This window comes from Coturnix japonica, chromosome Z, assembly GCF_054131305.1.
Source record: "Coturnix japonica strain WE chromosome Z, WE-NBRP24, whole genome shotgun sequence".
In the NCBI taxonomy this organism is placed as follows: domain Eukaryota; kingdom Metazoa; phylum Chordata; class Aves; order Galliformes; family Phasianidae; genus Coturnix; species Coturnix japonica.
In genome coordinates this window covers 59,147,696-59,173,132 of record NC_140702.1, presented here as the reverse complement: position 1 = coordinate 59,173,132, position 25,437 = coordinate 59,147,696, and the positions used below count along the sequence as shown (strand labels likewise).

Here is a 25,437-nt window from a genome sequence, read left to right as displayed (position 1 = left end):
TTACATATTAAAAAAAAATGAAACTAATCCTTTTACACATATTCAATCCAAAATTTAAATTAATTTTATGTTAATTTCATTAGGACTTCCTTAAAAAACAAGAAACAAGCAAGACAAAACAAACAACATACAATGGTAATGGACTAAAATCACAAAGCATGCACATCTTGGATCAAGTTATGGTAAAATAATCCAACACTTTCCCACAGAAAAAGCATACTCGTCAAAACACACAAAAAAACCTCAGAGGAGCATGTAAGTTCAGACATAATGCTATCAGACACTTTCTTAGTTGAATTCAATGTCACCTCCTGACTGGTTGCTAATCTGACTAATTTTTAAGTAAATCTAAATATCTAATCTTGATTATATTAGGAAAACTTGCTTCCCTGTACTTTCAGAAGAGAAAGTTCTTATTAGTAGTACAGAACAGAATCAAAGAAGATCTCTTGAATAGATGAATACCTCTTATTGAGTAAGAATTAGGTTACAGAGTTATCATTTAAAATGGTTGCCAGTGGGATGTAAAAGACTGACTGGAAACATATCCTTTCTCAGGGATATGTCAGGGAATTCCAGATCCATACACTCAATCACACAAACTGTCATGGGATGGCAAATTATCCTATCTGGATTGCTTGTCTATCTGAGCTTGTTAAAATAAAACACAACAAAAGCTTACAATAAGTAACTGCAAAACTCTAGGAAGCAGGAACAAGACGAATATAGAAAATGAGAAACTAGCTCTTGGAGAACGGTAACTGAAAATAATCCGGAAAGCCCTAGCAACGTAAAAAAAATCTCAGTGATCACTGTAAGAACAAACACGGCCACGGAAGCAAGAGAGTTCTCTATATACAGTAGTAGTAACACTAATAAGAGATTACTGACCAAAGCTCTTTAAAGAATGTTGAAAAATTGGAGAAGGAACAAAAAGGCTTCAAAATGATCTGAAGAGTGGAAAAAATGTCTTACTGTGAAGGACTGAAAGAACTCAGTGAGTATGGATTATCAAAAAGACAGAAAAAATCAGAATTAAAGTAGCTGAAGAAACAGAAAATACTGCACACCACAATGAACTTCAGAAAGACACACAGCAAAAAAAGTCATTGGTTGCAAGTTGAACCCAGAAAAATTAAAACTGGGTGAAGTACTATTAGGAGTAAGGTGTCCGGAACAGATTACACTGTCCAACTTAATATGGACCAAGTTATACTCTCTTGGTACCTACAAGCCCTCCTGTTTAGCTGTGGCCAATGAGCTTAATACAGTGGCAAACAACTGTAAATTATGGCACAAGACAGAGCCTATCTCATATTTTCCTTTGGCTTAAAACACTATTAACACAATACCTGAATTTACTATGTATGTTTAAAAAAATAAAAGCAAAAAAGAAGTACATCATTAAGTATAGTGGGGTTTGAAGTCAGTTGCAAAGAAGGTTTGTACTCCAAAACTCAAAAGCCATTCATATTAAAGTACTATTTCCTAGTTCCTGGTGCTAAACGGAAAATCAGGGAGACAAACAGCGTTCCTGGACAGATCCTAACAGTTGCATCTGGTTTAAGAAAGCACTAATATAAAACATTAAATATCATTCAGTTGTTAATAAATCCAAAATTGTAATTATGTAAAGAAAGAATATCAGTTTTACATATATAGAGAAATAGATAAGCTTCCTTTTCCAAAGTGATTTTTTCTCCTTCATATGCCTGCAAATAATTCCCAAGAGAATCTATCTCCTGATTTTTCCAAGAGCCAAGATGATGCAGACTTATTGCTTTTTTTGCAAATGAGTGCAGAAACCTACAGTCAAGGGATTTCTGCAGTGTTTCAGCTATAGACAGCAGCCTCACCATATCAGCTGACGCTCTCAGCACCCTCAAATGCATCCCATCTGGTCAAATAGCCTTTTTTGAGTCAAAATTTCTCAGCAATTTCTGACCCAACTGTTCACCACTTTCTCTGTAACATGTCTGCAGAAACAATCGCCTGGAAGATCTTGTTGGTGATGATAATCAAGTACTTCTGTCATTCATGCACACACTGTTACCATATTCTAGGAGGACACAAACCAATACATTACCCATAAACTGTGTTCTGAGCTGCATTAAAAAAGGGGTGGCCATCAGGGAGAGGGAGGTGATTGTCCCCCTCTACTCAGCTCTTGTGAGGCCCCATCTGGAGTGCTGTGTCCAGGCCTGGGGTCCCCAGTACAGGAAGGTCATGGAGTGCCAATACAACTTTCACAAATGCAAAATAATTGTTTCCTATACTTCAGCTCATACACTTGACAAGGAATCCCATACAAATCTATTTTAAAGTCTGCATTCCAAAGACATTTGCTTTTACAGTAAAATATAGGAGCTGGAAGCTCACACCACTGTGGGACAAAGAAATTGTGTTGATAATTGATACATAAAACACAGCAACACTTAAGTTTGTACCTGTCAACAAAGAGCTTGGTGATACATGACCTATGGGACTCCCTCAACAGCAGGGAAAGGAGATGTGCTAAAAAGTTACATTGTTATGCAACTGTTATAAACAACATAGAGGTTAGAGATTTTCAGCAATCACAGAAATTAAAATATTTATTTAATTCTAGAATTACAGCAGACTCCTAAACGATTTTACTTCTTTTCATATGTATGCCTACATCATAAACACAAGGTAAGAAGTGCACAGGAAAAATATTAGATCAAAAATATTCTACCATATATTACTAACATACGGAAAGAATTATCGAATTATTCTTTTAGAACAACTTCAGTTTCAGAAAGAAAAGCCTTTATTTAAAGGTTTTCTAGTTTTTCATGGCATCACATATACAGTTAAATTTCGCTATTCTGCACCACAGAACTATGGAAGTACTTCAGGAAATCAGTCTTGTATATTGAGTGTGTCAGTGTTTATTCAAATGCTAAAAAAATGTTATCATGTCTTAACTGTACATACTTTTATAGTCTAGGTCACTTTCAAATAACTTGTACTGCATGGTTTGAAATGATCTTAATATGAACTTGCGCATGTCTATTGAGCATGTTTTTTATTGTTGTGCCTAGATGTCAAGATTACAGCGAGGATGCAAGTCATTTAAGCAAGTGCAGATACATATAAAACAATTACCTACTGCATCCTGTTGTAGCAAATGGGGAAAACAAGCACTAAACAACTCAGATAATTCCAACTCAAAAAGTGTTCTGCGCATTTATGCTATGATGAAGCAAGTAATTTCTTACATATACACAGTATATATCTGAAGCTTCATGAGATTACTTTTTATTATACCTACGATGACATTAACTTTATTAACTAATGCGCAATCTATATAAAAGAAATATAAGGAATGTAATACTAATTGTATTTCTACTCCTTTATTATATATGTGGATACACATCTTATGTTGATGCTTTATAAACCAAAAGAAAAGGACATTACTTAGTTTAGCTGCACTTTATAGGACTATTAGGAGTAACATATGTAACAGAAACAGTTAAATTCAAATCATCAAACTGTGTTTCTTCCTCAGTTATTCTATTCATCATTATATATTATTAGCTATTCATATTGCTGTTTAATAGCACATCTGTGTTAGGCACGTAATTGAAACTGTACTCTATCTGTATGATGCGCTTTGCAAACAAGCAGTGAGAATTTTTGAAAGCTTGTAACTAGAAATTTGTAGTATCTGAGCTCCACCTACAGGATAAGAGCAAACATAAAACTAGCTTTAATTTGCCGAAGTAAAAGAGCACTACAGACTATGAAGCTTTCAGCTGATCTGCTCAAGACACTAACATTTTTAAAACTTCCTGTAATGTTATTTGTATATATTTTCATGTACACAGCTGTTCTGTATTTTCAAGTTTAAGTTTGATCTTTCTATAGAAACAACAGATATTTGGAATTTCTCTAATGAGTTGCCAGAATAAGTAAGATTTTTTTTTCCTGAACTTTTTTTACCTAGTATAAAATTGGAAAGTGTCTTCAGATTATCTTTTTATGCAGACAAAAGTATCATATGCTGAAAATACTAAAACTAACATCACCATCTGAGCATTCCAGAAACAACTGCATTTGAAGAAGCAGTTGTGGATCTCAATACCATGAATTTGAGAAGGTGTCTATTATTCCCATATTGTTTCTCTAAAACAGATGTGCAAACTTCTGATTTCACAAAAGGTCTGGTGTAAAAAACAAGACGACTAATACAAATGAAGACTTGAAAAACAAGTCGTGCATGTTAAAATCCGTTTCTCAGAAAAAAAAATATTTTTAGCAATTCTTTTATTCTATTTGCATATTTAAGTATATGATGAGATGAATAACACCTGATATAAGAATCTTCTTGTCCCCCTGATATTTAACCAGACATGCCTCTCCAAGATAAGTAGGGTGGATCAAACCCTTTGTGTCATACCTCATCCGTTTCCTCTGTCACACACACTTGTACAATAGTGGCAGGTGAAGTCCCAAGAGAACACTATCAATTGCCCCTGCTATACTTAAAAAAAGGCCACTACTCTAAACAATGAAACTTGATAACCGGCTGATTATCTCATCAAAGGCAATGTTACTAGCACCTTCTTTGTATCAAACAACCTAGGCTTTTAATTTACATGCCACAGGATGCCTGGTCATTTGGAAAACAACAGATTCTAGAAATTGGTGTTACCTGTAGTACTACACAGTACTCCCAGGGTTACCACTCTCAATCACTAAGAATGTATCCAATAAATCTCACTTAAAAGTCAAGATACTCCATTTGGCTATAATACTACTACAATAACCACAAACACAACTCGCACAACTTGCACAGGAAGAGACAGCAGCTCACAGACTGCTTACACAATTATCTATGAAATGTGAAGAAGTATAATGCAAGCACTCCTAATAGTATGCTCAAGCTTTATGTCAACCTCATACTGAGATCCTGCAACTACATGTTACACAAGTTTGGATCTAGTAGCCATTCCTGCAAAACCCAACAAGTAGTTAAGCAGATTGGTTGGCAGGCCATTGAACACATGCAAATCTTAGAATCATTAAGGTTGGAAAGAACACTAAGATCATCTAGTCCAACCATCAGTTCATGCCTGTGATCACTCTACACCACGTCCTTCAGTGCAACATCTACCTTTTTCCTGAGAACCTCCTGGGATGGTGACTCACCTGTTCTCCTGGGCAGCCTGTTACATCACCACTTCTTCAGAAAATAAATTTTACATAATACCCACCCTGAACCTCACCTGGTATAACTTAAAGCCATTATTTCTCATCCTATCACAAGTTCCCTGAGAAAAGTGGCCAAATGCCACTTCGCCACAGTTCCAGATAGTTGTAGTGAGTTGTAAGGTCCCCTCTAAGACTCCTCTTCCACAAACTAATTCCAGTTTTCTCAGTTGCTCCTCATAAAACCCATGCTTTAAACACCTCACCAGCTTTGTTGCCATTCTCTGGACACGCTCCAAGGTCTTAATGTCTTTCCTGTAGAGAGGGGTGCAAAACTGAACACTGTATCCATGATGTATGGCAACGTCAATGCTGTATAGAGCACATGCAGAACACAATGTCTTTTGCTATTGTAAAGATGTTTGGCTTCCATGTACTTAACAACCCTTTTTCAGAAAAAAGCTTTCCTTGAATATCTCCTTTATTTCTGACCCCTCCTTTCCATCCTACAATAAGGATATTTAACACTGATCTTTTTTTCTCTGGTCCAGAGGTTTTCTCTCCCTCTTTTACCAATAACTAGATTCAAGTCTAAACTATCAAATGAAGCTTAGAACTGAGAAACCAACAGGCAGTTTCATCTTTTATGGTTGAGGGAGGCTGATAAATTTGATGCAGTACTAAAAAAAAAAAAGCAGTAAGTGCAAAACTGGAATTGAACAGCAAATAACTGTAAGGTGAAGGAGAAAAATAATGCATGATACTTACCTGCGACTGGTGGTTTTCTTTTCCATCTTAGTCTCTTGCTCTTGAAGGGGAGGTTTAACAGTTTCACTTGTATCAATTTTCAACTTTTTTGCAATGCGTTCTTTCATTTGAAATCTCTCATTGCTAGCAGCTTCACCTTCTACGCTGTCAACATCTTCATCATTTTCATCTTCCTCCTTTATTGATAGGATATGAAAAAAATTCCTTAGGTTTTTTTTCTGCTTTTTAACTACAGAGTTTTGAATATGGAAACAACAACTCACAAAAACAATCCTTTACCACAACAGACAAAGAAACTAACAAGCAAAATCCACAATTATTACAATTACTTCAAAGAAAAATTTCAAGAATGTTTTTGTATCACTTAAAAAATAAAATGAAAACAGTCAGACTTTAAGCCCTTAAAGGTATGCAGAAGGTCTCATGACAATATGTTAATAGTTTTATTATTGTTCATGGAGCCAAAAGCTGTTCAAGGCAATATACTAAACACTTAATTAATCTTCCCTTAAAAGAAAACCAGAAACTCAGAAAGCCAACTGTATCTTAGGCTGCATCAACATAAGGGTGGCCAGATAGAAGAGGGAGGTGACTGTCCCCCTTTCACTCTGCCCTCATGACATCCCACCTGCCATAGGCACAGATACAGATTGGGCAGAAAACAGCTTGAAAGCAGCTCTCTGGAAAAGGACTTGTGGGTGTTGGTTGATGAAATACTCAACATGAGCCAGAAATGTGCTCTTGCAGCCTGTTATGGTTTTGTAATTTTTGCTATTGGGATTCCACATCATGTGGCACACAGAGAAGAACTAGAAGAACTACACGTCCCAGAGGACCTCAAGGTCAGAGAGGGAAACGTCACAGAAGGGACACAGGCTCTCTCTCTGACTGGCAGTGGATGTGGGCATGCTTCCAAGCCGTGGAGCCTTCAATCTCAAAGTAGGCTCCTCGTTCTTTGGAAAACTCTCTTTGTCTCTTATTTTACTTAATTTATTAGCCAGAATTTCAATTGGATTGTATTATATTGTGTTATCTTGCTTTCCAATATCACAGTAAAATAAGTTTTCCTCCTTAGATCATTGCTGATGCTCCATCTATTTCCTTGAGCCAAGCACCCATCTCCCTACCCCTTTCCCTTTTCACTTCCAATTTTTCAGGGGCCAGGGGTCCCACGGGACTGCAGCCCCCCCGCCATGGACATAGATTGATCTAGATAACTCCATGACAAGCCCAGAAGGCCAATGGTATCCTGCACTACGTCAAGAGAACAGGGACCAGCAGGTCGAGGGAGGTGATTCTGCCCCTCTGCTCTTGTGAGATCCCACCTGAAGTACTGTGTCTAGTTCTGAGGTCCCCAACACAAGGACATGGAGCTGTTGGAGTGGGTCCAGAGGAAGGCCACAAAGATCATCAGAAGGCTGAAGCACCTCCTTTCTAAGGACAGCTGAGGGAGTTTGGAGCTCTTCAGCCTGGAGTAGAGAAGGCCCTGAAGAAACATTATAACAGCCTTCCAGCTCCTGAAGTGGTCCTAAGGGAAAGCTGGAGAGGGATTTTTTATAAGGCATGTAGTGACAGGATGGAGGGAAATGGCTTCAAACAGGAAGAAGGCAGATTTGGACTAGATATTAAGAAGCGACTCTTTACTGTAAGGGTAGTAAGACACTGGAACAGCTGCCCAGACAAATTGTGAACACCCCCTCCCTGAAAGCATTTAAAGCCAGGCTGGATGGGGCTCTGAGCAGCCTGTTCTAGAGGGAGGTGTCCCTGCCTATAGCAGGGAGTTAGAATGAGATGACCTTAAAGGCCCTGTCCAAGCCAAACCATTCTATGATTCTATTAAATGACCAGACTTGCTGTGTCAGAATATAACATGACAGCCAATCAGCAGAGAATCAAAGCTTAAGCAAAAATGTGATCATGCACCTGGCTTGAACAAAGGCAGAACTTGAGCTTACGTGCCCAAGAAGCCGAGTACACATTATGTTTTGCAAAAGAAGTAACAGCACATATGATGAAAATAAGCTGTTTTCTTTTTGATTAGGTGCAAGGATAGGGGACACTGCATCTGTTCTTCACTCTCACTGAGTACCACCTAAAAGCTGTTATTTATTGACCTATGCATAGCAGAGAGATACGAAAAATAAAGTACTTATATACCTGCCAGGAAAGTTCACAGCTGCCAGCCCTCAGAGCTCTGAAAAGGTTACTGTTTTTTTTCTGCTGGAAATCTGACTTGAGTTAGCTTTAAAAATCCTGAAAAGTGGCATTTATTTCCCACAGGAAAATGTTAAATCACATACAATAAGGAAAAAAAACCACAAAAAACCCCAACTTATTTGTAAAAGTAAATAATAATTAAAAAGTTGCCTACCTCACTCAAATAGCTCTCTTCATTTGTCGCATCACTAAAATAAATAATAATTGTTAATACTTCAAAATACCAGAGAAGACTTAAAACACAGTTTAAAACACAGTTCTTTAACAAAAAAAAAATTTAACTAATTGAAATTTTAGTTAACTTAGACATTTATACCATCCTCACATTCATTCCAACATTACCAATTAATGGCATTTTCTGTCATTTGTCATCATCTTTTCTAAAAAAAAACTTTAAAAGCATAGGATAAAACTGCAATCTGCCACAGACATATTCTATTACTAACCACATTCAGACAAAATGCTGATGTATACAGTTGCTTCAAAAGTGAGGAATTATACTAATGATGGTATTATTTTTTAAATTTAAGTCAAAACACCTTTTGATCAAGAAAAGATTATGATTAGGCAAGTGAATAGAATACTATAGAATAGCCCTGGAAATCAATCTGGACCAATAAATAACCAATTAATGGACACAATTTAGGTGTAAATATCTTACAAACATAAGCAAAAATTCTAAATAACAGTACAATAATTTAGTCAGACAAAATACATAAGCAAGCATGTCATCATGTTTTCTGACTACTGTTTGCACTGTGCTGCTGAAAAGAAAAAGAAACAACAAAAGTCACTCTTAAGATAGTTGATTTTTATCTCATTTAAAAATTCCTATCATTTCAAGGCATGTATTCTGTATTTTAAAAAGCCCTTTTTATACAGGTGTTTTTTGTCTGCATTATACTAATGTGAATTTAAAAATCAAAAACTTTCTTTCTTAATAGAACTTTAAAAAAATCATCTGAAAGTATTAAAGTAAATATTTTGTATTAATACAGTTCTGTATTTCTGACAGTAACAGTACTGAACAAGCAGATGCACAGTATGAGGTAATTTGTGGGTTTTGTGGCAGTAAAGGGAACTGTCTTATTAACCTCTGGCAGTGTCCTGAAGGGGCTACATGTGGCTGTGAGTGAGCCATCTGCTTTATTACATTTGGACTCACACATTCTCTAACCAAATATTTTTAAGGAAACTAAGTAGCTCTGAAATGAAAGAGAAGGCCATTGTGCTAATTAAAAGACAGGAAACAAAAGTAAGGAGCAAACCAACACTTGTTGCAGTGAAGACTACTAATGTATTTCCACAACGCCATGCTGGCAAGCAGGCAAGCAACTACACTGCTGATTTTTTTAATACTACTACATTATGCAGAACAGTCTGGAAAGAGTAGACTAATGAATTGCATAAGAATCAGAAAGATAAGACAGTAAGAAGTAAGATGAAATTTGAAATAGACAAAAGAAAAGCCATGGGAACATGTAAATAGAATTCCACAAACAGGACAAGGATCTCTAAGTTGACTAGAGCTAATAAAAAATTCTTTGAATATCATGCTGAGATAATTCACTTAAAATATACATAAACAATGGCTTAAAAAGAAAACCAGAAGTTAAGAAGTATTAAAAAAATAAACAGAGGACAAACTGAAGACTGTGTTTATGCATGTAAATAGTTTTGTCTTTAAATATCATCTTTAATTTGTTTAGATTTAAATAGAAAAATTTAAAAAAAAAAAAGATATTTTAGAACAGAAACTACACCAGAGAACAGTAACTAGAATAAGTACAGATACTGAACTCTTGTGTGAAGAAAAGCTGAGAAGGTTTAAAGGATTCAGGATGCAAAAGAGATGGCCTAAGAAGGGGATGTAGTAAAAAGAGGTATATAAGGAGGCTGCTCACTGTCTCTTCCAAATAAGAACTAGAAATTACCAAACAAGGCCAGTAGCATGATGTTTCAGGAAAAAAAAAACAAAACACCAAAAACAAAACACAAAATGAACAAACCAAAAAAGCAACAAAAAGAGATACTTCCTTTTGCAACAGATAGGAAGGTGCAAATGTAAAAGAAAAAAACAAACATTACAAGAGGTCACTGAATAAATACTTTGAAAAGAGGCCCTGTAAGAGTTACTAACTAGATGAACTCTATCAAAATCTGGCAGTTCCTTGAGCAGAAAGTAGTTGGAGGTTATAAGGCTATTCATCAAAACACTACATTTGCCCTGTTTTTCATCTTTCTATGGCACCCATTGCTGGATGCCCACTGCTGGCAACTGCATGGTGTGTTAAAGGAACATTTGGTCCAATCCAGCAATGAGTATCTCACTTTCTTCAAGAGTGACAGACATAAAATGAGCATCATTGTATCAGGTCTAACATATTTAAAGTAAATCTGCTCTGGAACATGGAAAACTTGTATTAACCTTTTGACAGCAGGAACTGAGCTCAAACGTGGATCATCCTTCAGTAGATCATGACTACTCTTACTCTTTCCCTTCATGCTCTGTTAAAAAAAAAAAAAAAAAAGGGTCACAAATTTCAGTGTTCAAGAGAACGGAGAAAAAGGCAATGGTATGAAAACAATCATTTATTTCCAGTTCACTAAAGCTTAAAGAGTGAGTGGAAGCACTTCTAATTGCAAAGAACATAATCCTTGTACGAAGACAGTAATAGTGTAGATTATAAAATCTCATTCTGATTTATAAACACCTTCCTTACACATTGTATTTGATACTGTATTCTGCAACATTCTCCTAGAGAAGCTGGCAACTGGGGGATTGGGTAGATAAACTCTTTGCTGCATAAAAAAAACTGGCTGGATGGCCAAGCCCAATATGTGGTGTTGAATTGAGCAAGGAAGTGATCATCCATCCCTCCGTAGTCAGCACTGATGAGGCCACATCTCAAGTACTATGTTCAGTTTTGGGCTCCTCACTACAAGAAAAACATGGGGGCCCTGGAGTTTGTCCATAGAAGATCAACAAAACTGGTGAAGGGTCTGGAGCACAAGGTGAGAAGAGGCTGAGGGAACTGTAATTTTTCAGTCTGGAGAAGAGTGGGCCCAGGAGATCTTGCATCTCTCTACAACTACCTGAAAGAAGGTTGTGGTGAGATAGGGGTCTGCCTCATCTCCCACATAACAAAGCCTGTAGCTTTGTTTAATTAGTTACTTTCAGATTTCCCTAAGTTGGTAATTTTACCACATTTGACAACCCCCAAAAAGTCAACAGAACAATTTCACAGCACGACAGCACCAAAACCGAGCTTGTCAGGAAATAGATGTTTAGTCTAGATAATTTTAAAATGAAGAGCAAGTATTTGGGGTAAGTGAGAAGAACACAGCAAACAAGTTGAGTACAATATTGAAAAACAGACAAATATGGCAGAATGTCAGACAAACATGCTCTTAAGGGATGTAAGCATAGTTAGTCAGACAGGTTAAGTCAAAACCGGGAAGCATCAGAATTAAAACTACTGTGATAAAGCTCTTCTATTAACCTAACAGGCACTACCTTGTGCATTGTGTACTGTGCATTGCTGTATTCACTGTTGTCCTCTGTACCTAATTATAGGGTTGAGGATAATTTTTTTATAACTGCACAGAATTTAATATAATGTAGTCTCATCACTAACAGAAAAATGTACTTGGATGGTACAAATAAGTTATAACATCTGGAACTCTAGAGAAATAATTTGGTAAATAGTAGAAATGTGGATGGCAATTTGCAAAAAACAAATTAAAAATTAAACAAATGTGGGAAAGTCCAATCAGAAAATATTAAAGACTACCTATGCCACCCAAGTTCTGTGAATTTGGATAATTCATGTGTAACAATTAATTACAATAACATGATGATTTTCCCACAATAACACTTATTCTTTGTACAGAATATACTCACATAAGAAAATAGAACTAAGATTTTCCTGATAATGATGTTTACATGTTTCAACTCTCAAGTGCTTTACCATCAGAAGACATCCTTGTAATTAAGTGAAAAAAAAAAAAGTACCTGTCACTTTATTAGACAGCAGAAATAGCTCTACACTATGAAACATGGAACCATTTTTATATTTCTATAAACACCACCATGCAGTAACTGAAGGCACCTTCTACACTAGAAAAATTAAAACGTTTTTTTCTGGAAATCAAAATAGTAGAATTATAAAAATAAAGGTAATTTCTAGTATTATTGTTCAAAACTTGAAAGTAAAAACAATACAAAGAACTTTAAAATTTTTCGTAAGCATGTAAAAAAGATAATCTTAAATTGAAAATCAAGATGAAGATGATATTGGTATGATACCTGACTAACTCTGTTGACCTCCTCCTCTTCTTCTTCAGCTTCTTCCCCAAATGAAAGCAGATTAAAATTTCTTGAAGAGAAAAAATACATTTTCTATTAAAACTCTTTATTAACATTTCATAAACTTCAAACATGCAACTTCTATTTTCTTTGAAATCTTGTTTTAACTATTTTTCCTGCTAAACATACCAATTCAACAAACAACCAGTGTTGAGGGACATTCCTGTTCTACATCTGAGATGGAACTGACAGGGCAATTACAAACTAGAATGCTTTAAAGTTACTTACCTAGAAAATGGTAAGACTGAATATAAAATTCTGCCATAACTAGCTTCCAGAGACTTAAATGCCAAGATCACTTTATTATTACTGTTTTTTAATACAGCAACACTACAGCAGTAAACACAAAATTCTCAAGACACAACAGCTCAGGAAAGCAGCAACCAGAAATACAATTTCATAAATGTATTTAGAAGAGATTGTGATCTTCAATGCTTTTTTTTTTTTTTTTTTTTTTTTTTAGTTATTTTTGCGCTGTCTTAGAAACAGCTAGTTGCAATACAATCTGCTCCTGTCTCATAAATGTGTAAATATACCAAATTTCATTCATAAATGAATGCATTTAAAAAGCATTTGAAATTTAAAAACATTTTAATAGGAGAAAAGTGGTAGCTGATAAAATAAATTAAAAATCTAAAAGAACTGCACCCAAGTTACTAATATGTATTAACTTCTGCATCATCTCAGTCACAAATGATTGCATATTCTTTTTGCCCATGGCTTACACTCTCCTTTGCACAGAAACTACTCAAAGCACAGTAACTACTCAAAGCAATTAATCTCTATGATCTCTTAGCAGTTAGGGTTAGGTCTAACATTAGAGAACGTTCTTCTTGCATTTTGGTTAAATCTTTGTTTCAAATAAAGAACAACCAAGCTGCTATTTGAAAGTAAAAGATTAATTATGGCTCATGCTGTATGTATTTACTTTGTGCCTTTTACTTTGGGCTTTTTATCTTCTTCTTCTGGTTTGTCCTTCTTCAGCCTTCTATTTGGTCTTGGAACAATATCATCAAATGGATTAAACAAAACCTATTAAAAAAAGAATATTTTAGTCACATCCCTAATAAGCATTCTTAATTAAATGATCCAATGATTCAGTATTTTAAAAACAATATATAAAAGACACACCAGGTTTTCACACCAGATCCCAGTTTTCTTAGAAATACATAAAAAACATCAAGTTTTAAAGAACAGCATACCCACCTCACTACTTCTTATCTTATGCGGACTGAGTGGTCTTTCTTCTTTGTCAACTTCCACTTCAGCTAGCCGCAACATGTTATATATTGTATCTCCTGTAACCTATCAGATATACAGGAAAAGTTTGAAACTACTTAAGTACTTCTGCAAAATGCAAAGCAATTATTACAAGAAAATTTGAAAATACAATTGATACAGGAAATACTGTAGGCATACAAGACTTTTAAAAGGGAGTAAGTACAGATATCTAACAAAAACAACACTACAAGAACATTCAATAATGGAAGAACATATATATGCTTCTATCAAACTCAAACTGAGACTACTCTGTGTAGCAGACCTTTCCAAAGATCGTGTGCTTGTTATTAAGCTCATCTGCACGGCCCAATGTAAAAAAAAACTGACTGCCATTATCATGGGGTCCTGCATTTGCCATAGCAACAAGTCCTCTTCGATTAAATCGCAATCGTGAATGGAACTCATCCTGGAAAAGACAAAAAGAAGTATGTAACTACCATAAATTAACACACACTGACAAAAAACAAAGAGTTCAAATAAATTAAAAATTCAAACATTAATAAAACCAAAGTAATTTATATCTTAGTAACAAGACTTTAAACTTCTCTTTAGAGCAGAAAAAATATTTTAGTCTACTTTTTCTTCTTACTTTCTATAATAATACAAATAGGCAAACAAAATTATTTCAAAACAAAACAAAAACAAAATCAAAGCACATAGGAAAACACAGCTAACAAAATCTGAAGAAAAAGTTTCGAAGCTACTCCGCTAATAACAGAAACACAATCTAAGATAAATTAACTTTTGCTAATGTTTCCCTTTTTCTAAGTATTGCCTAATACTCATCACTACTGCAGAAATTAGTGCTCTAGCCAATAGTAAAAGAAAAAAAGAAAAAGAAAGCACTTCTTAAAGTAATGGCATTACAGGTAATTCTTGTAAAACCATTATTGTAGTTAACTGCTTCATTTGGCAGAAATCCTGAGTCATGTAAAATAACCAGAAGTTCAGTAACTTTGTAATAGTATGGTATTACGGTATTACTCAAATCCAAAGGAAGAACATTTTCAGGACCATGAGAAAACAAAAGAGGGCACCAAATGAAGATGATATTGATAAGTAATGCATTAATACCACAGTAGTATAAAACTCCTAAGTGCTTTCACACTTAACAATAATACCAAATTAAAGAAGTGTTGTTACTACAGTATTAGAAACATTTGTTTTGATGTTTTCTCAGGCAGTGATCCCTCCCACAAACTTCAGATTTGCATTACAATTACAGCTGTTGGACTGAAGGCCCAGAAAGGTCACACAGGTTCAGTCGCCAGCTAAAGATGTTTACCCTATCTGAAATTCTGAACCAGAACTACAACACAGCTACTGTGCATGTGTAACCTCACTCAGAATCTGAAGACCCTGACCAAGAGATGAGATGTGCTACTATCAGTAATACTAGCGACTACATTTACAGACCTTTGCCAGTTCAGGTAAAATGTACATAACTCACATTTCTGCTCCTCAGTTTGACACACAAATCCATAGAATGCTTTGGGACCTTATATATCACCCAGTTCCAACCCCCTGTCATGGGCAGGGTTACCTCTCACTAGACTGGGTTATCCAAAGCCCCATCCAGCCTGGCCTTAAGCACTCACAGGGATGACGCATCCATAGCTTTTGCAGGCCATCTGTTCATTGCCTTATCACTTTCTGAGTTAAGAATTTCTTCCTAATGTCTAACTTAAATCTACTGTACAAAATACCCCTATCTTTTATCACTCCCTGACAAAGAGTCCTTCTTCAGCTTTCCTGTAGGTCCCCTTTAGGTACTGGAAGACCATTGTATGGCCTCTGCAGACTCCTCTCTTCTCCAAGCTGAACAAGTCCAGCTCCCTTAACCATTCTTCACAGATGTGCTCCTGCCCTCTGATCACCTTTGTGGCATCCTCTGGGCCTGCTTCCTATGTTCCTTCTTGTGCTGGAGACTCTAGACCTGCATGAAATAGTTTAGATGGGGCCTCATGAGGGCAGAGCAGAGGACAGCCATGTCCCCCTTTCAGTGAAGCCCAGGATACAGTCAGCCTTCTGGGCTGCATTTCCCACTGTGGGCTCACACTGAGTTTCTCATCAACCAGCACCCCTCACAGCTGCTCTCAATCCATTCTCTGCTCAGCCTGTACTTGTGCTTAGGATTGTCCCGATATAGGAGCAGGACACTGCACTTGTTCTTGTTTAACTTTATGAAGTTAAAACACTTGCTCTGAACAGTTTTCTCTCCTAGTTTTATCTTGTTGAAGTGAACATTAATAGGGTTATACGTTTATCACAGAACTGAAACAGACAGATTTAAGAACACTCAATTCTAAAATGCACATTCAAAAATATTGAAGCATGTGCAAATTTAGAATATGAATGAACTTTAGCATAAAATATAGAATAAACTGCATTCCTTATACAAAATTTGTTTACTCAAAAAATTCACACACAGTAGCAAGGACAACTGCCAGAGACTAAGCAAACATCAACATGCACAAGATATACAGCTACATACCTTGAAGGGAGCTCCATAGATTGAATCTCCACCTGACCCAGTACCAGTGGGATCACCTCCCTGCACTATAAAACCTGGCACAACTCTGTGAAATATTGTATTATTGTAATACTCTAAAAAAGAAAGAGAAAATACATTAAATACATTTAAGTTATCTAAAATCACACCTCAATAGAGATTATGCAGACATATCAGTGACTCATGAAGAAATGAACATGCAGTAAGCACATGATACAGGAATGACCTTAACAGGAGAAGTCCAAACACAGCATCACTGACATTTCCTACGTTCATTAAAGCTGCAATACTTTGTATAGACTTCCTGAAGACAAGCCTTCCTAAACATGTGACAACTCCTACATCTAAGAAAACCACCAAAAAATTGTACTTTTCACATCCATTGGTTTCCTTAATGACTTTAAAAAAACGTTCTTGGTCTGGATAGCAGATAATATAAATAATTAGTTAACATATTAAAACTTACTTATGACCTTCCTTTTCCATAACTGTCACCAAAATACCAATATTGCACATGAAATAATTCTAACAAGTCCTACCCCATTTTGCCATTACCTTCCATACAAAGCTGGATAAAATTTCGACATGCTTTTGGTGCTTCTTTTGACCACAATTCTATATCGATATCTCCTGCTGTAGTTCTCAGCAAGACCTGCAAAATTTTTATAAACAAACCATTAGTTTTATTGCAACTTAGACACTAATAAACAAATATTACTACTAAGTTAAAAAACACTCTTAAATTCATAACATTAACAACAGCAGTAGATAAGTAGTAAGCAGGAGTCGGACTTGTTCTGGAGAAGGCTCCTGGGAGACCTCACTACAGCCTTCCAGTATTTAAAGTAAGGATATAAACAAGAAGGAAACCAATTTTTTACATGCGTAGTTAGTGACAGGACAAGGGCGGATGGTTTTAAAGTGGAAGAGAGAAGATTTAGATTGGCTGAGTGGCAAAAGTTATTTACTCAGAGGGTGGTGAGGCACTGCCCAGAGAAGCAGTGGGTGCTCCATCCCTGGAGGAGTCAAGGCCATGCTGGATGGGGCGCTGGGCAGCTTGAGCTGGTGGGGGATGACAACTAACGGAGGGTAGAATATTAAATACTCTTAGTATTTCCACAGTGAGACAACACAGAAAAGGAATATGCCTTAAACCTCTAGCGGCACGCTCTTATTACAAGAGACATCAATACAGATCAATAAATGCGAATTCCTATCAAAGCGGTAAACATAACCGAGAGCGATAACACCGGACTCGTGCCCCTCGCCCTCGCTGCCCGCAGGATCCTCACCTTGCCGTTGGTGGGGGGCTCCTGGATGTAGATGTTGCTCATGCTGAGGAAGGGGTGTCGTGGCGGAACGCACCGCCCGAGCCCAACGCTAACAACACTGCCTCTCTACCCGCGCTACTGCCCGCAGCCCGCCGCCATCTTGGGCGCCTCTACACAGTACAATGTGGCGGGGGGAAGGTGTGACTGCTCAGAGCTGTGGGAGAAAGAATTGCTCCTCCGATGGGGGAATCACTCAGTGAATTCTTTCCGAAAGGATGTGAAGGCTTTTCCAGACACCTCCGCTCGCTTCTCGTCGCCCCAGCTCGGTACTGAGCACCCCGTCCTCCCCGCGAGTGGCGCGGCCCGAGAGTGCTCCGGCCAAATCCTTCCGGCGGGGACAGGCACTGCGTTGTTCCTGGGCCCGGCTGTGTGGAGGTCGCCATGGCTCTGCCGGGTGAGGAGAGCCGCGGGGCTGCGGGGCGGATGGCTGGGAGGCGTGCGGAGGGGGAGGGTCGGCAGCGCTGTTCGTGAGGTGGTGGGGCCCGAGGAGCGGCTTGCGGTGCGTTTCCCAGCCTGCAGAGCTGCAATGGTACGGCGGGGCTGGGGGCTCCAGCAGCCCTCCTGCGCTCCGTATGCGGCCCTCGCCTGTAGTTTTGTGGGTGCTGAGGCCCACGGCTGCGCTCCTGCCTTCTGCAGGTGTACGCTGCCTTCCTTAGGGGTCCCAAGAATGGCATCGTTCCGCATGTTTTTTTTCTCCTTGTGCCCCAGATTAGCGCCTGCCTGCAGCTAGGTTGTTTAAATGAAGGGTTTAAGAGCAGTGGTGCAGCCAGCGCGGGCAGAAATTGTGTATTTCACCAGGTATTCAGCCTGTGTCATCCTGAGGTATGGGTTTGACTGGAGAAAATTGAGTAAGCTTGAACCTTGCTGTGAGTTCAACAACAAACCATGGGACTTCAAGGCTCCTCTGTTTCTTTTAGTAGGATTTACTAAAGATGGTACTTCTCTTAATAAATCAAAATTTAAACTCGTGATGCTGATGTACCCCCTTTCTGGTTCCCTAATTTCATAGTTTTCTTCTTATGTTAGGTTGATTATTTAAATAAAGGAACTAGTTTTATGGAAAGCTGTGTATACAACTGTTTAATTTTCCATATTTTTCATACTGGATAGAAAGATACCCTTTGATTTTGGAAATGCTGTTTTGCTTAGAATTATGAATTGACTCAGCAATCCTTTTGTGGGCAACAGGTCTCCAGGCTTTGTCTTGTGAGTTAGATCTTGCTGATCTTCTTAACTGAGGGCGTAGGCACAAAGAGCAACTTTGCCTAAATCCAGAAGAGTTACTAAGCCAGATTTAAAGGGAACTTTTAAGACTTATGTTTAGTAACAAGTGATTGATGAAATTTTCTGTTTCAGGTGCAAATAAGGATAACATCAGAGCAGGATGCAAGAAATGTGGCTACCGTAAGTCTATATAGTAAGCAATATGAGACTACAGTGTTGTTTTGGTTTTTTTCCCCCTCAGTTTATGATGATGGAACTATTTTTGGGGGAGAGAAGAAAAAAAGGGTCTCCACCCTTGTTGCTTAATCAGTTGTCAATTTAAGCTGCCACATAAATATTTTACATTTCTTTTCAGTCTTGAACTTCTCATAGCTATCACTGTTTTTTAGTAAAATCATAGAATCCTTAGAGTTGAAAGGAACCTTTAAGGATACTTTTAAAGGTCATCTAGTCCATCTTCCCTGTGATGAACAGGAATATCCGCAGCTTGATCAGGTTGCTCAGAGCCTGGTCCAGCCTGACCTTGAAAGCCTCCAGGGATGGGGCTTCCACAACCCATTCCAGTCCCTCACCACTCTCATTGTAGAAGACTTTCTCCATATATCCTTAAATATATGAGACTTGAGTTTCTTAGCAAAAAATCCCTGGATGCTGTTGTGTTCACATGCTGTGCAATTGCTTGAGGAACCTTGAACTTCAAGGTTCTTTGATATCTATTACATATGTATAATGTATATGTATATATATTATATGTGTATGTATATATTATATATATATATATGAGATGAGCCTTTGTGTTCCTTTTGAGGCACACTGCAAGCTTAGGCAGTGCCTTATGTATCCAGTCTTTCAGAGAAATAGGGATATCTATATATATATAGTGATTTATTTGTAGGTGCAATATCAGAAGCCTTCTGGAAGAGAAGGAAAATGGGTCAAATCACACAGCCTACATTTTTTTAATGAAAAGTTCTGTATTCAAGGTGTAGGGTCTTAGTAGGGAGAAGATGAGTTTGTTTCTATTGCTACTTGAATTCTTTCACAAACCGTATCTTCAATCTTATTTATTTGTTGTTATTATTCCAGTAGAAATATTCAGCTTCAAGGAGTCTAACTCATGGTAATGTTTTTTACGATCTAACTTAGAAAACTAAAAATACTAGTCCAGTGTTAGTATGGTCAGTATTATGTAATGATTATTAAAAATAATTTGTATTTCATAAGGAAATTACATTCTTCTATTTCATTAAAGGGAGTTGGAAGTAGGAGTATACAGCAGAACTTGCTATAGTTTTACAAATATTTCACTTCATGCTTTTAAATTGTTATTTAAAATAATTTCTTCTGAAAGGATCTGAGACCATTAAGGAAATAGAAAATCTTTACATTAACAAAATTATGAGAGAGATCATAAAGCACCATTAGAATACCATTGTACGGCCTCTCAAGGAGGAACTTGAAGTGTGTTTTCCTACCTTGTCCATTGATTACATCCTATCATAACTTTTTTTTTTTCATATTAAAATCGAATAATACTTTTAACTTTTGATACTATTTGGCAGTTTTTAATGTGCTTCTAAATTTTTGTTTCATTCAGCTGGTCATCTGACATTCGAATGCCGAAACTTTCTTCGAGTGGATCCTCAAAGAGATATTGTTTTAGATGTTAGCAGCACAAGCAGTGAAGACAGTGAGGAAGAAGAGTTACAGAGACTGCAGGCCATGCGTGAAAAGAAAAGTAAGTTAGGTCTTCTAAAAAAAAATCAGTTAGCTATTTATTTTAGTAATAAATTGGTCAATGGTCTTCTGATGTGCTGGACCTATCATTTCATTCTTTCCTATAAATCTATAAGGCTGTACTATAAACAATACATCTCTTACTTCAGATGCTCAAGCTTCAGATATTTGATACATTCATGTATTTTTTTATTAATTCCTTTAACTGGAAATTAATAGTTTATGCATTTAAAACATCTCAACAAGGTCTTACTGCAGAATACTGTAAAACTATTAATAAGCAGATGCTTAGAAGAAAATGAAATTGATATTCTGAGTTGATTCTATGGTTATGTGTGGTTTAAATATCCTAAACAGCAATTCTTAAAACTAAAGACAAATATGGCAGTTGAGTTTTTTTCCAAATTTCTGTGTAGTAATTTGTCTGAAACAGCTGACCAGTTGAATTTCAACATTAATACTTGGAGAAATCTGTTTGTAAAGTTTGAAGGTCAGCTGTTGTCAGAGAGGAAATAGGTGTTTTGGTTACTTAACAGTTATGCGGATTCATTTGTAATTGGACTCCAAAAAGGCTGTTCCCCTAAAGAAGGTGGAAAGGTTATTCTACTGTATTAAAATATGTCAAAATTCACTGCAAGGTATAAAGATAAGTGTTGTGGTTCAACCTGACAGGCAGCTAAGTACCACCTCTGAGCTGTTTGCTCAATCCCCCTCGACTTACAATGTGAGAGAGAGAACTGAGGGGGGAGGGCAGCATAAATTTCATCTAGTGAGATTAAAAAATTGCTTGTAAGTGAAATTTGAAAGTAACTCATAACACTAAACAGGATTAAGGCAGGCAGTGAACATGACTGTTCTATGGAAGCTGTAGACTTAGGTAAAATACAGTTATTTTAGCATTCCCACAGCAGATGATGTTATCATTACTGCAAAGTTATTGGGAATTTGTAACAAAACTAGGATTTTTTTTTGTTCAATAAGGATTTTGTTTAACGACTGTACTATGATTTGTTATGTTGAGAAAGTGATAGATAAATATGGGCTTTAAGATTTTAATGTACACCTTTCTAGTGATTTTCCTGGGCCTACAGGATATTTTAAGGGTTTTAACAGGTAAAATGCTGGCCTTTCTTATGCATCTTTATTTTCATTGTGGTAACAAAACAAAAAGTTGGAGGAGGTTTCAGTCTTCAGCATGAGAAATGCACGACACCTTCTTTTTGTCACTGTTTCTTGTTTTCTGCCTTGGCAGAAATAAGTACCTGCTAGCTGATTTTTCATTTTGGTAGGACCAGGGCCTTAATTTCTCTTTCCAGCTGTGTCTTAATTCAATATTTCAACATTTCTGTTACACATTTAGCTTTTTAAACAACCATATAAGGGAAAAGAGGGAAACGTCAAGCTAAAGATGACTTTTCTACTAATTTTCGTAGATGCTACCTTCACAGTTAAATCAAATTTATCTTAGTTGAAGTGTGAAATAAAGCTATGTGGAACTAGTGAGAGTAAACTTCTTTTTTTTTTTTTTTTTTTTAATCTTCTAGTTACATGCCCTGGTTTCAGACTCACGGAAGTCTTTTAAAATATAGAAGCAAAAGCTGTGCTACATTTTACAGGACTTCCTCATTCCTGATCTTCAGATAAATTGCTTAAGTTGTACATTGAGTTCTGCTACGCTGCAAAATATTTCTGAAATTAGTATGTACTAGGCTGGGATTTGGAGAAAGGGAAAGTAATTTTATAGTAACGTTACAATGCTATTGAAGCCATTCTTTTCATGCTCGTCTTAGTTCAGTCATAAGTGTGTTGTAAACTATAATTTTTTTTTGTCCATAGATTTAAGTGAGGAGGAAGAGAAAAGGAAACAAAAAAGAAAAAGTAAAGAAAAAACAAAACTAAAGAGACCAAGGAAAAGGTAACTCTTTCACACAAGTATTTTAATTGCAAAACAAATTCAGAAGTCCTCTGGTATTTGGGTTGATTTCAGAAAACATTGCATCTTTGAATCCAGTTGGTTTTGTGTGTACTATTTTGATTGGAAAAGCTACTGTCTTCCTTTGAGTGAAGCCACAGGCTTTGAAGTCTTGAAAACCAGCAAGGCATAGAAGTTTTACAGGTATGCAGGTCTGAGAAGGCAGTGTTCTCTTTGACTATTCAACAGCAGGCAAGATGCAGTAGGAGAAGGGGAATAAGAAGTCAAGAGGATTACGGGGTTGGCCCTCAGCTGAACTTGTATGGAGAAAACCCTGTGGAGTTCAGAAGACCCTCAGATTCCCTGACTGGTTGTGTGTGTGTGCCTTTTCTGAGCAGCATTACTGTCAAAAGGAAAACTGCAGTTTTACTTAGCATGTGTTGAGATTTAATGTTTCTGTTGCTGTAGAAGCCTGAAAAAGACTTGCTCTGGTTTCAAAGAAAAAACTGTACTATCCATATTTATTGTGAATTCAAGTTTTGACCTGCTGGCTGATCTTTAGAAGTTTATTGCATCATTACAGTTGCTGATGAGATATCCTCCCAGGAACTGCACTGAGAGCTAGGGAATGTGTATGATATGTGAGGGCCAGAATAAGATGTTCTTCAGAAATAAAGGGACAGGACTAAACACTGTTTGTATTGGCATTTTTCCCTCTTCCTTACTTACGCAGCATAGCTGTTAAACTACGCTTAGAAAGAGTACAGAAGAGCTGGTCTGTTGTTAGTAGTCTTTATGTGCAATTAATTAACAATCTATTGTGAAAACAGTAGGACAGAACACCCTCTTGAGGACAATCATGGGGGTTTCTGTATTATTCTCATCTTAAATATTCTGTGCACATAGTAATTTCCTTCATCACTGCTGATTAGAGACAAATAATAACAGCTGCAAGAGCATCCAAATTTGCCATACCTATTTCTTGTAAATTTTTGTATGTGTGAAATAAATGTTCAGGCAAATCCTCATTTGATACTTTAAAAGCTGAAAGTTCAGTTTTACTGACAGTCTTTAGCTCTGTTTTTATGAAATCTGTACTCTTAGATGTTTTTTTCTTACTAAACATTGAAAAACACAAATCATACCTATTCCATTGTTAATCTGCACTATAAACGTGCTGCTTTTCTAGCATCGTGGTCTAATTAGAAAAATAGTTATTCATTTGAACATGCAGGTGAAGATTGTATAAGCTTTCCAGAGGATGCTGCTGTATAAATTCTTCACCAATTTGATTTTAACATTATATATATATAATAACATTATTCTTTTTGTTGTCCATGAATATGTATTTTTATTAGATCTTCCTCATCAAGTACTGCTGAAGAGGCTGGACCAAAGTCAAAAAAACAAAAATCACATAAAAAGGAAAGGAAAAAGGAAAAGAAGAATAAATCTAAGAAAAGCAAGCATCACAAGAAGGAAAAGAAGAAGAGACGAAAGGAAAAGAGTTCATCTTCAGATAGTTCAGACAGTTCTAGTAGTGACTAAGCTGATGGCCTATTTTTGCTGTCATTTCTGCAGAGAATATGATGATCTTCCTTTCGGATCTTGCCTATTTGTGCTTTGCAATTATGTTTATATTCATATATATTTTTTGAGGAAATCTATTTGCAAATGTCAGTGCTTCAAATTATTAAATGGACCATTTGGAAACTTTGGTGGAAGGACTCTGTGTCAAAATATTTGGACTTAATATGCTTAATGTTGGAATGGTTAAATCAAATTTGGAAATAAGCCGGAGCTAGCTCATTTAATGTTATTCCATAAGTGTATTTCCATCTTGTGGGAGGCAATCTATCACGTTGAAATAGGTAATAAAAATTACCCTTTACTGTCAGGGTGATGTCAGCAGTTTATAGGCCAATTTGCCCTGGGAAAGGGGGAAAGGGCAAAAGAAGTAGGAAGATGGGCCTAAAACCAAAACAGTAGCAACAATCTGAGGAGGAAGGTTAATTTACTAAAGTAGGTACTGGAATGCAAGATAATATAATTGGATTAAAGCTAATAAATAAAATGAGAGTGAGAATGTCAGAAAACTAAAAGCTTTACTCCCATGCTGAAGGTGAGAGATGGGTAGAGAGCACAAACGGCAGTGACAAAGTGTTAAAAGAAAGGGCACATCTTGTGACTTGCAAGCAGTTCTATCTTTCCCTCTAAATGGAAATTGGAAACAGAACGGTGAATGTCTTCTGGGATATGTAGGTGTTCCCTTCTGAGAACCAGGTACCCAGAAATATTGTCAGTCCATGGAACTGGAGCATTAACTCTTTAACTCCCAGTGCTCTATGTGATGTTATGATGTGGAATACCAATAATCAAAAAATCATAAAATCGTGATGGAGTAATTTTAAGCACGTCAGAGTTTCAGAATTGCATATCCTGGTGTTCAGTTCTTATCTTACAATTGTAGAATGTTTTGGGTTGGACAGGGCCTTTAAGATAATGTACTTCCAACCCCGCTGCTACAGGCAGGGACACCTCCCTCTAGATCAGGTTGCTTAAAGCCATCCAGCCTGTCCTGGAATGCTTTGAGGAAGGGGGCATCCACAGTCTCTCTGAGCAACTTGTTTCAGTGTTTCACCACCCTCAGTAAAGAATTTCTTGCTAGAATTCCTTCCTTTGTAGTCTAAATCTACCCTCTTCCCGTTTAAAACCGTTTCCTTTCATCCTGCTGCTACCTGTTCTTAAAAGAAGTCCCTCCCCAGCTTTCCTTGTAGGCACCCTTCAGGTACTGGAAGGCTGCTATAAGGTCTCCCCACAGCCTTCTCCATGCTGAAGAGCCCTAAATCTCTTGGCCTGTCCTTGAAGGGGGGGTGCTCCAACCCCCTGATCATCTTCACAGAATCACTGA

The 25,437-nt window shown here is 37.0% G+C and overlaps 2 protein-coding genes across 6 annotated transcripts in view; one reads left to right on the top strand and one right to left on the bottom strand.

The window, feature by feature from the left end:
* CWC27 (CWC27 spliceosome associated cyclophilin) overlaps positions 1 to 17,774 on the bottom strand; it is an 88,606-nt gene extending 70,832 nt beyond the window's left edge. For 2 of the 4 annotated variants that reach the window (XM_085528607.1, XM_085528609.1), the window contains exons 1-10: positions 17,615 to 17,774; positions 16,878 to 16,974; positions 16,305 to 16,417; positions 14,073 to 14,216; positions 13,736 to 13,834; positions 13,458 to 13,561; positions 12,470 to 12,539; positions 10,589 to 10,668; positions 8,315 to 8,348; positions 5,944 to 6,119 (exon numbers count right to left, since the gene is read on the bottom strand). In XM_085528607.1, the coding sequence (XP_085384733.1) occupies positions 5,944 to 6,119; positions 8,315 to 8,348; positions 10,589 to 10,668; positions 12,470 to 12,539; positions 13,458 to 13,561; positions 13,736 to 13,834; positions 14,073 to 14,216; positions 16,305 to 16,417; positions 16,878 to 16,974; positions 17,615 to 17,656 (959 nt within the window). In that variant the 5' untranslated portion in view covers positions 17,657 to 17,774. Of the gene's footprint in view, positions 1 to 1,323; positions 5,548 to 5,943; positions 6,120 to 8,314; positions 8,349 to 10,588; positions 10,669 to 12,469; positions 12,540 to 13,457; positions 13,562 to 13,735; positions 13,835 to 14,072; positions 14,217 to 16,304; positions 16,418 to 16,877; positions 16,975 to 17,614 lie in introns of those variants that run through there. The other 2 variants (XM_085528608.1, XM_015848798.3) reach the window with 2 other exon arrangements.
* On the top strand, positions 17,646 to 24,239 carry SREK1IP1 (SREK1 interacting protein 1). Of its 2 annotated transcripts, none has more exons than XM_032441357.2 (5): positions 17,646 to 18,047; positions 19,010 to 19,070; positions 20,475 to 20,615; positions 22,451 to 22,529; positions 23,885 to 24,239. In XM_032441357.2, exons 1-5 carry the CDS (start codon positions 17,646 to 17,648, stop codon positions 24,072 to 24,074), a joined length of 873 nt encoding a protein of 290 aa, XP_032297248.2. In that variant the 3' UTR covers positions 24,075 to 24,239. The 2 variants fall into 2 exon arrangements, with proteins under 2 accessions (XP_032297248.2, XP_015704285.1); XM_015848799.2 differs by having other exon boundaries at positions 18,000 to 18,047; positions 19,010 to 19,057.
* The last annotated feature ends 1,198 nt before the right edge of the window (positions 24,240 to 25,437 follow it).

Coding starts and splice junctions, on each gene's coding strand:
- SREK1IP1 (XM_032441357.2), top strand. CDS start 17,646: ATGTTGCTCATGCTGAGGAAGGGGTGTCGTGGCGGAACGCACCGCCCG. Junction 20,616..22,450: donor GGCCATGCGTGAAAAGAAAA/GTAAGTTAGGTC, acceptor TTTTGTCCATAG/ATTTAAGTGAGGAGGAAGAG. Junction 22,530..23,884: donor CTAAAGAGACCAAGGAAAAG/GTAACTCTTTCA, acceptor TATTTTTATTAG/ATCTTCCTCATCAAGTACTG.